This window comes from Belonocnema kinseyi, chromosome 10, assembly GCF_010883055.1.
Source record: "Belonocnema kinseyi isolate 2016_QV_RU_SX_M_011 chromosome 10, B_treatae_v1, whole genome shotgun sequence".
NCBI classification, from domain to species: domain Eukaryota; kingdom Metazoa; phylum Arthropoda; class Insecta; order Hymenoptera; family Cynipidae; genus Belonocnema; species Belonocnema kinseyi.
In genome coordinates, this window is record NC_046666.1 from 74,784,558 (window position 1) to 74,794,606 (window position 10,049).

General features: G+C 25.9%; 1 protein-coding gene across 3 annotated transcripts in view; it reads right to left on the bottom strand.

The window, feature by feature from the left end:
* Positions 1 to 7,932, bottom strand: part of LOC117181512 (kinesin-like protein KIF3B) — a 13,646-nt gene extending 5,714 nt beyond the window's left edge. The window contains exon 1 of one of the 3 annotated variants that reach the window (XM_033374270.1): positions 7,675 to 7,932. In XM_033374270.1, coding sequence (XP_033230161.1) covers positions 7,675 to 7,716 — 42 coding nt within the window. In that variant the 5' untranslated portion in view covers positions 7,717 to 7,932. Of the gene's footprint in view, positions 1 to 7,362; positions 7,487 to 7,538 lie in introns of those variants that run through there. The other 2 variants (XM_033374271.1, XM_033374273.1) reach the window with 2 other exon arrangements.
* Between the last annotated feature and the right edge of the window lie 2,117 nt (positions 7,933 to 10,049).

Sequence of the window (10,049 nt, forward strand, 5' to 3'; positions counted from 1 at the left end):
CGGTACCATTGGATTCAGCGGGTCAAAATACATAAGATTAACTAGTTTTTACCTTTTGCCTCTTGAATGCATACGGGAACATACCCAGCTCCCGGACTAAATACTTGAATTTCTAATTTAAGAAGTGTTCAATTAAATTTTTTTCAATTAATATTTGATGTTTCTAGCTTAAAATTCCTTAAAATTATATAATTTTGAAAATTTCAAAGTTCATTGATTGATTTTTTAATTTAGAGCATTGAAAATGATAACGTGGATTTATACTTTTTTTATATTAAAAAATGTCAGTACCTTCAATTATATACGCGTAAATTATTCAGAATTTGAATACAACATTTTTTAATCAAAAAATTTTTAATTTCAATTTTAAAAGTTTAAAATTTAAATTCCACTTTGAGTGCTTTCATTTAAACCTCAGTTTTTATGACGTCAAGTGAAAAATGTGGTAGATTTAGTGTTCCATTTTTGAATTTCATTGACCGTGAAAAATGTTTGCGAACCGGGAATTTATTTCTTCGATGAAAACGGCCACCCTGAGTGGGCCACAAGAATTAAAAACAGCCCAGCACTGGCAGGGTTCGAATTCCCGTTTTTTCCTAGTCAAGCTTTTCAATTTTCCCGGTCAATTAAAAGTAACATTAATTTTTGTCGCATAACGCAAACATTTTTTTGTTAATCATGATGTTAATTCTAAACATCCTGAACTGAAATACTTGGATTTTTAACCAATCAGATGTATTTTTAAGCAGGATCATTCTTTAGACAAAAAGGTTAATTTTCCACCAAAAAATACCATTTTTCAACAAAATACATGTATTTTATCGAAACAGTTGAATTTTCAATCAAAGAAGGCAATTTTTTAACCAAATAGTTGAATTTTGAACTAGAAAACAAAAAAAAATGCCTATAGAAAATGTAATGATTACATTTTTAGAAGAAGAAATTAATGCTCTACTTAACTGAAAAATTTTCAACTAAATTGATGAACTCTCAACTGGATTAGACAATTTTAATGAAAACAATGAATCTTCAACTGAAATAGTTGAACTTACGACAAAAAAATTTTTTCAACGAAAAAGATATATCGTCAACCAAAACCTAAATAATAAGTTTTAAGTTAAAAAAATCAATGTTTAACCAAAAAAGACGAATTTTCAACTAAAAAATATCATTTTTCAACCAAAGATTGAATAAATCAATTTACAGTTAAAAATGAAGTTTTAACTACAATTATGGAGTACTCAACAGGAATAGTATTTTCATTTGCAGAAAAAGAAGATTTTCAACCAAAATAGAAAAAAGCTTTTAATAAAATAGCTCATTTTTCAACCAAGAAACACATTTTTAATTGAAATTATGAACCTTCAATAAAAAAATTGTTTATTAACAAAAAAGTTTTTTTTAATCAGATAAATTTTTTTCTGACCTGAAAGATGAATTCTCAACTAAAATGATGAAATATTCAACTATAATACTTGTATTTTAAACCTAAAAGAAGAATTTTTAAACAATGTGATTAACTTTCAAAGAAAAAAATTATTTTCTACCAAAAAATTCATTCTTATTAACAAAATAATTGAATTATCAACGATATAAATGAATTTTCAATTAAAAAAGACAAATTTAGATTAACCAAATTGATGAATTTCGAACTAAAATTAAGGTAACGGGCCGTATTATGGAAAACCGTCTTGATTGTGTCTCCTTGTTGGAATAACGCTAGAAATAGTGATATAAAAAAAAGAATTATCCACGGACCTGTAAAAAAATTCCAACAGAATTTACAAACATTTTTGTTCATAATTGAAAAGAAAAAAATGCATTTATTGGTATTTGAAAGCATTAAAACAATTATCATAGGATGTATCTACAGATTTGCTGAAATAATTCGAACATTACAGATGACATTTTAGGCCAGAATTGATTCATTTTCATTTTGGTATTTAATTTAAATCTATGTTTACAGTTATCTACACAAAATGTTTGAATGTCCACCATTATGGAACACTGGCACATTTTTCGTCCATTTCGCAGTTTAATTGTATATTTTTAACGTTTTTTGGTCAAAAATATTATTTATCAATATTATAAACAATATTCTCAACATAAAATCTTATAAGTAAATTATTTCGGTACACAATCTTCTAATTAAAAACATAAGCTACAAACGTATCGATAGGTTGCTTTATATGGCACCCAATGTTGTTTGTTTATTTGTTTTATAATAGATAATTGAACATGGGAAAAATTATGAAGAAAATTGAGTGCGTAAATAGTAAAAAGAAGAAAATGGAAAATCATAGGAATCAATAAGAATTCAAACTTAATCTTTTTTTACTACAAATTTAACTATTTCATTTTTGGTTTGAAGAATTATTTTTTTATTTGAAAATTTATCTTTTTTAGTTAAAAATTAAACTATTTTGTTGAAATGTTTTTGTTGAAAATTAAACTTTTTAGACAGAAAATGTAAATAATCTAATTAAATATTACACCGTTTTAGTTTAAAATGCATCTCTTTCGTTTAGCATTAACTTTTTAACTGAAAATTTAACTTCTGATTGGAAAACTTATCATTGCTTTTGAAAATTCAAGTATTCGATTTAATTATTTATAACTTTAATTGCACATTTAAAGCTATGATTGAAAATTTAACTTTTCAATTTTTGATGGATCATTCATCACTTTGTATAAAAGTTTAACTATTTTTTTGAGAATTTATTTATTATTAATAAATTTTTTGACATGTTTTGTTTGTTTAAAAATGTTTTTTACTGAAAATGTCATTTTTGCAACTAGTACATCATTTTAGGTAAAAATGTATCTATTTGGTAGAACATTAATTTTGTAACTGAAAACTCCACTATTCAATTTGTGACAAAGAATTGATCTCTCGTTGGTTGAAAATGGATGTATTATGTTAAAAAATCGTCGTTTTGAGTATAAAATAATTTTTTGTTTAAAAATGTATCATTTTGGATTAGAATTCAAATATTCCAGTCATTTATAATTTTAGTTTGCATAATTTGTTAACATTTTTTTGTGTTGGAAACTGATGTTTTCAACTTAAGATTTACCAATTTAATTTTTTGCTGAAAATTTATTATTTTGTTTGAAAGTGTAACAACTTTTTGTTATAATTTATTTAGTATTAATAAACGGTTTGAAAATGTTTTTTTTTTTTTTAATTTTTCAACTGAAAATGTAACTATTCCAATTGAATATTTAATCAATTCGGTTGAAAATTCATCTCTTTAGAAGAACATTAATTTTCTTAGCTGAATAAAATGTTCGATTAACAATTTACCTTTTTCAGCAAAAAATTCGTCTTTTTGGTAAAGATTAATCTACTTGGTTAAAAATTCATGTTTTTGATTAAAAATGAATCTATTCCAGTTTTATAAATAAATATTAATTTTATTATATTTTCAAAATGCTCCTGTTAATTCAATAAATACATAACTATGTAATATTTATGAATGCTTTCAAGACATTTTTACACTTAGATCCAAGGGTGACATTTCCTATGGAACACAGGGACATAGTGAGGAAAGTGTGTTAGGGACATACTAAGCCTTTACATTTTTCCCTTTTATTTTTATTTAATTATCACGAATAAATATTTTGCGACTTATTTTTGATACGAGACATTATTGGTCTTTCAAAATATACCTGGATTATTTTGATTAGTTTACTCAAGCATTTGTAATCGATGATATTTTGTTTTTTACTCTGAAAACCGTTCAATAATACGGTCCGTTTACCTTATGAATCTTCAACTGGAATAGTTGAATTTTATACCTATAAAAAAAAGAACTTTCAACCGATAAGATTAATTTTCTACAAAGAAAGACGAATTTTCCACAAATTACATGGATTTCTAAAAAAAATTTGATTCTTAGATAAAAAAGATTAATTTTCAACCAAATAGTTGCATTTTCATTTCAAAAATATTAAATTTCAATCAAAAATATAATAGTAGAATTTTGCGTCAAAAAGCTAATTAGTAAACAAAAAAAATCGGATTTTCATAAAAATAGTTATATTTTTTGCTGGAATAGTTAGATTTTTAGTTCAAAACTTGATTTTCAACAAAGTAGTTACATTTTTAAAGAGATGAATTTTCAATTAAAATGACGAATCTTCAAACAAAATTAATTTTTAACAAACGAGTTTAGCTTTTAAGCGCAAGTAGTTAAATTTTCACAAAAAAGGTAAATTCCCAACGAAAAATGTAAAAAAAAAATTATATTATAAATCAGAAACACTTTCTCTTCGAAATACTACTTCTACTCTAAAAACTACTTTAAGTACTCTGTTTTTCTAAAATTTGGAAGAAGCAACTTTTAACTTGTGACGAATTTTGCTGTGGAGCGGATTTTTTAGACTCCTTTTTTTTAAATTCCAGTTTTAAGTATTTAAAAAAATTACTGTTTCATGCGAAAAATTCCCTGTTTTAAGTGAAATTATATTTCTTTATCGAAACTGCCTGTCATCAAATAAAAACGATAATTATTTTCACTCATATACACTGCAAATGTAGATTAAGTAGAAATAACTTTTCTAAAATGAGTAAAATGATTAAAATAATAAAAACTTACAGTTTGCTACGATCAGAAGTAAATTCCGGGTTTCTTAAATTCAATTCCTGTTTTTTAATTAAATTCCCGGTAAAGTCGCCACCCTGACATAAATAAGTTGCAAAATTCTTTTTTTTTATCAACATCAAAAAAATTAAATAATTTTGAAAAGCTCTGCAAACTATTGTGCCTGTAGAATCTTTCTCGCACTCAAATTTTACCTACAAAAAAATGAAAACGGCTTCAGCAATTCATTTAGAGTTCTGGCTATTTGAATCACTAAAATCTTCTAAATTTTTTAGAGTAAATTTTCAGTGTAGTTAAGTTTCCACACAGACAAAAAATTGCTAGAATAGTTTGCAAATCTTTTAACAAATATTTTAGGTTTTTGTGTTGTATAAAAAAGACATTTTTGTATAGAAAAACTAAAACTATGAAAAATTATATGAGCGATGTTTGTAATGAGATTTGCGAATTTTTCAAACTTTTTAGGCACTTTCTATGCTTACAGAATTTTCCGTAACTTTAACCTCCTTTCCCGATCATTGACGACAAACGTTGCAGAAAATTATGTAACTATATACAGTCAACTTTTAAAAGTTTAAATTTCAAATTTGACGCGGGTTATAAGAGATAAAATTATGTTTTCAGTACTAGGTTCCTTTTAATTTACAGTTTCACCATCATAAAAAGTATTTTAGCACATCGGTGAAGAATTTTTCATAGTTTCAGGAAATAATTTTTCAGTGAATCAAATTTGATCATTTTATGAATAGTACTTGCTCTCTACAAATAAAATTAAATGTCATTATAGGATAAAAAATAGTCTAAAAAAGTATTTATAAAACGAAAATAGTAAATAGGTTTCATGAGAAAAAACAAAAGATACTTATATAGCTTTTCTGGAAGATTGCCTATACTTTTCTCTTAAATTTAAGTTTTTGTTGAAGTCTTGTTATAAACAGAACTACTTTTTGTCAAGGGGAACTTCAAACGTTCTGTTTTATTTTTTTATATTCATAATTTTTGTAAGGAAAGGTCATGGGCCAATTTTTGGCTGATTTCAAGAAAAATCATTGTACATTTTTAAAAAGTGGCCCTTTATTTACTGATATGTTTATTTGTTCAATTTTCTCTTAAATTTTTATAAACTTTTAGAATGTTCAAAAAATGGAATGGAGAATTTTCTATTGAAAAATATTATGTTTAGATTTCTAAAAAAATTTTAATGACATTTGTTTTATTTTTTTAAATATTTAAGTTCTTGTTGCATGATGTTGCATGAAAATTTTCATTACATTTAATATATGTTTTCCTGAATTTTATTGACTTAAAGGTTTGTTTACTGAATATTGAAGCAAGATTTTTTTTAAACTTAGTCTTTTTCCTCGAATTTGTTCAAATATGGAGTGCTAAGATATTCAAAATTTTATTTTGGGGTCATGCCCGTTTTTTTTAAAAAGTTCTTAAACATTTAAACAAAATACAACGCCTGACGTTCCCCTGTAAACATAAGTAACGAGAAAAGTCAGGCGATCAAAAAAAGACAAAATAATTATTTTGAAGATAATTAATGCAAAACTAAACTTAATGTTTAAGATTAAATTAAGATTAAATTTTTGTATGCAAAATATAAAGTTCTATTTTTCTCGAAATCCCAGTGATAATCAGCCTCGATCTTTATGAGGGTAAAACATGAAAACGTCGATATTTGTATGGTTATTTAATAATTACATTGATGATCTGATGTATAATATTGAATCTTCATTCTTTGGAAAAATTCCTTGATAAAATTTAATTTCGCATTTCTGTAGTTTTTCAGTATATTTGACTAGAATCATGAATTTTTCGATACATTCTAATTTTTACTTGCATTTGTTAATACAGCCAGAATAATGAAATCCAGATTTTATTTAATCATCGTTGCTTTTGTTATTAAAAAAATGTTACTTTTCTTATAAGAATTTTTGAAGGCTTTTAAATAGTCTGTAAAATATATCATAGACTCGTAATCGAATAGGATTGCTTTCATTCAAATTTAATTTTTTCTACAAAAGATAGACAAACTCTAGGAAAACTGAGTAAGCATTAACCTTTTTAATTGTAAATATTGCTCTAAATTACGCAATTGCCGGATGCAATATTTGAAACATCTTAAAGTGAAAATACTAATTTTTTAAATTAAATTACTTGAGAGATATTTTTCTCAATCATTTTACAATTCTTGGAAAATTTTATATACAGTACAGCCAAATTCTAAAATAATTTTTAATTTACAATACAAAAAAGTAATTTCTTATATTTAGAATTTTTCTTATTTTTTGAGATATTTAAATTCAAATAATATATTATTAATGTTGCGCGAAAATGTTTATTTATATTTTCTGTAAATCGAAATTTTTATGAGTTAAAAAAAATATATTATCAACAGAAAACTTCATTTTGATTTAAATTCGATTATTATCAAACATATTTGTCCATTTATTTCTCGAAAATATTTTACATTTTACCATAAATGCACTAGCACAATCTTTAAGACTTATAAATTAATATATTATTAAATTTGAAAATATGTTTTTGACTAAACAATGTAAACACATTCCACTTTTCTTGAATTTTACATTAAAAATCGTGCGAAAAAATTTTCTGATAAAAAGCAACTTAATTTTATAGTAAAGCTGTAAATTTTTTTCTAAATTTAACACAGCTATCCTAATATAAAAGAAAAACGTGTTATAAAAAGGCTCAATGACTCAAGAAATATGTAAAAAAAAATTCTTACGTGATATGGAATGACTCAACTTTTACCAGACCATCAAAGTAACACCTTGAAAAACTACGCCCCCGCAAAAGCGATATTTTTATCCGTTGGATGAAAGTAAGGAGTAAAAATAATGTACGAAAGCAGGTGACATTTGTGGATGGAAAGCCGGTGTAAAATACTTGTACAAAACTGACGTTTCACGTCGAAATCGAGGGTGTGTCACTGGATGAACGAATTTCGATCAAAAATGCAACATTCGCAGATCTTAGCTTCGTCGAGCAAAGTATCTGGAACGCCTCAAACACTAGAGAGGATGATTATTTGCCGTGCCTGGTGGTTACCCTCCTCCGCAAGGTATTGGTATTGATCCATTGTTTGGCTTCAGAACGTCTTGGCACTGTCAACACGCAACTCTCTGTTTTGCCGTTCTTCCTATCGATTTTCCGGAAGCAAACGCGACAACCGTGCAACGGTGTCTCGGCAATTATCTCAAACTTTTTAACGGCCAACGATCACGAAATTACGAATTTTATTCGCAAAAAACAGACCACCGCATTTTGACAGGACGGAAAACATTCACGACGAGTGTGCGCAGCTCAGTGTCCTCAGTGAAGACACGATGTTGGAAGAATCAGCATTTCGATATATCTCGAACTTTTCGCGCGAAAATTCAAATCAGTCCCAATATCAAACTAGGTCAATCTATTGATTTTTTCGCGAACCAATTTGGAAATATTTTTCACCTTTTCATGGTCGTCATGTATTCTAAAGAGCCATTGATAAACTAAGTTAACAATTTTGCAATTTGTTAATCCCTCCAGGTGATTTTTCATGAAAATAGGGAAATAAATTCTTGTAAATAAAATCCATGTAGCGGCCATATATATCATATAATGTATTTTTCACAAAATAATTGAAATTGCAACAACAACAAATTAATTTTCAACTAAACGCTTCCATTAACAACCAAATAGTTGAACTTTCAAGCAAAAGAGACGAATGTCAATATAACAGATGAACTTTTAATCACTAATACTTTAATTTTCAACACACAAAAAACGATTAATTTTTAATCCAAAAGGACAAATTTAAAAAAAAACAGTTCAATTTTCGACCAAAGAAGATAACTTTATCACAATCGTTAAATTTTCAACCTACATCGATGAATTTTCAAACAACTGGTCGTATTTTCAAACACATAAGATTAAAATTCAAGAAAAAACAGTAAAATTTGTAAGCCCAAGAGACGAATTTTCAATCACGAAACATTAGTTTTTAATCAATTAGTCTATTTAAAAAAAAATTAACCAAAAGTGGAATCGTCAAATTTTCAATTAAAAAAATTAATTTTCACAAAAAAACGAATATTCTACCAGTTTGAATTGAAATGAAAAATATTAATTTTTAATAAAATATTTAAATCCTCAACTAATAAGGTTGCTTTTTCAACAAATAATTTTAATTTTCTGACCAAAAAGACGATTTTTCTACAAAATACATGAATTTTCTACCAAAGAGTTGATTTTTTAACTTATAAAGCGTAAATTTCCAGCCGAAAGTGGAATAGTTCAATTTCCAGATTAAAATACTTATTTTTAACTAAATAAAAAAAACGAATTTTTAAGAAAAACTTCATTTTCAAAATTGTTGAAGTTGCAAATTAGGAAGACAAATTGTCAAACAAATGGTCGAATTTTCAAACAAATAAGATTAAAACTCAACTAAACACAATATAATTTTAAAATCAAAAACATGGATTTTTAGCCAAATGAACAAAACGAAAAAAAGAATTGTTAATAAAATAGTTGAATCCTTAACAAAATAGGTGAATTTTTATCGAAAAAAGATAGGTTTTTAAGCATACAGTTGATTAAAAAAAAAACATTACTTTTGAAACAAAAATGGAATCTTTCAATTAAAAAATTAATTTTCAGTAAAAAAACGAATTTTCAACCAGTTGCATTCAATCAAAAAATACCATTTTTTAATGAAATAGTTGAATCGTTAACTAAAAAAAATTAATTTTTAGCAAACAAGATTAATGTTCTAAACAAAAAGACACATTCACTACAAAATACGCAAATTTTCTACCAGATAGTATTTCATTCAAAAAATATTTTGGTTAGAAATACAAAAATGTAATTGTTGATATTTCTACCGAGGAGATTTTTATTTAAATAAAAACTGTTAAATTCAATAAAAAAAATACGAATTTTCAACCAAAGAGTTGAAAAAAAACTAAAAGAGTTGAATCTTGCATTAAAAAAATACCAATTTATTGAATTTTTTAAGGAGTTTTTTTTCTTACTGGATTCTATTAAATCAGTAGAATTTAAACGAAAAAAATTAGAAAAATGGGTTAAAGAGGATGATTCTTTAAAACAGGAAAAAAAGTAATTCTTTTCAAAATAGGAATGGAGGGGTGTATGAAAAAGAGTGTGAAGTATGAAATTCGAAATAAATATTCAAGCATATTAAGTAATTATGAATCTTTAACGTTGGCAGGCCATCTTTCGCAAAATGCACCCCCCCCCCCATTGTGTTTCCAACCATAGTTCTTAGCTTGACCCCTCCTCCCTCAAATTGGTAACGTAGATTCTAGTCGGTTTTTAATTGAAATTGCACTATTTGATTATAAAGTACTGTTCAATTCCGAATTACTCAAATTAAAAGCGCTCAATTTTGAAGATTTTAATTCAGAATTT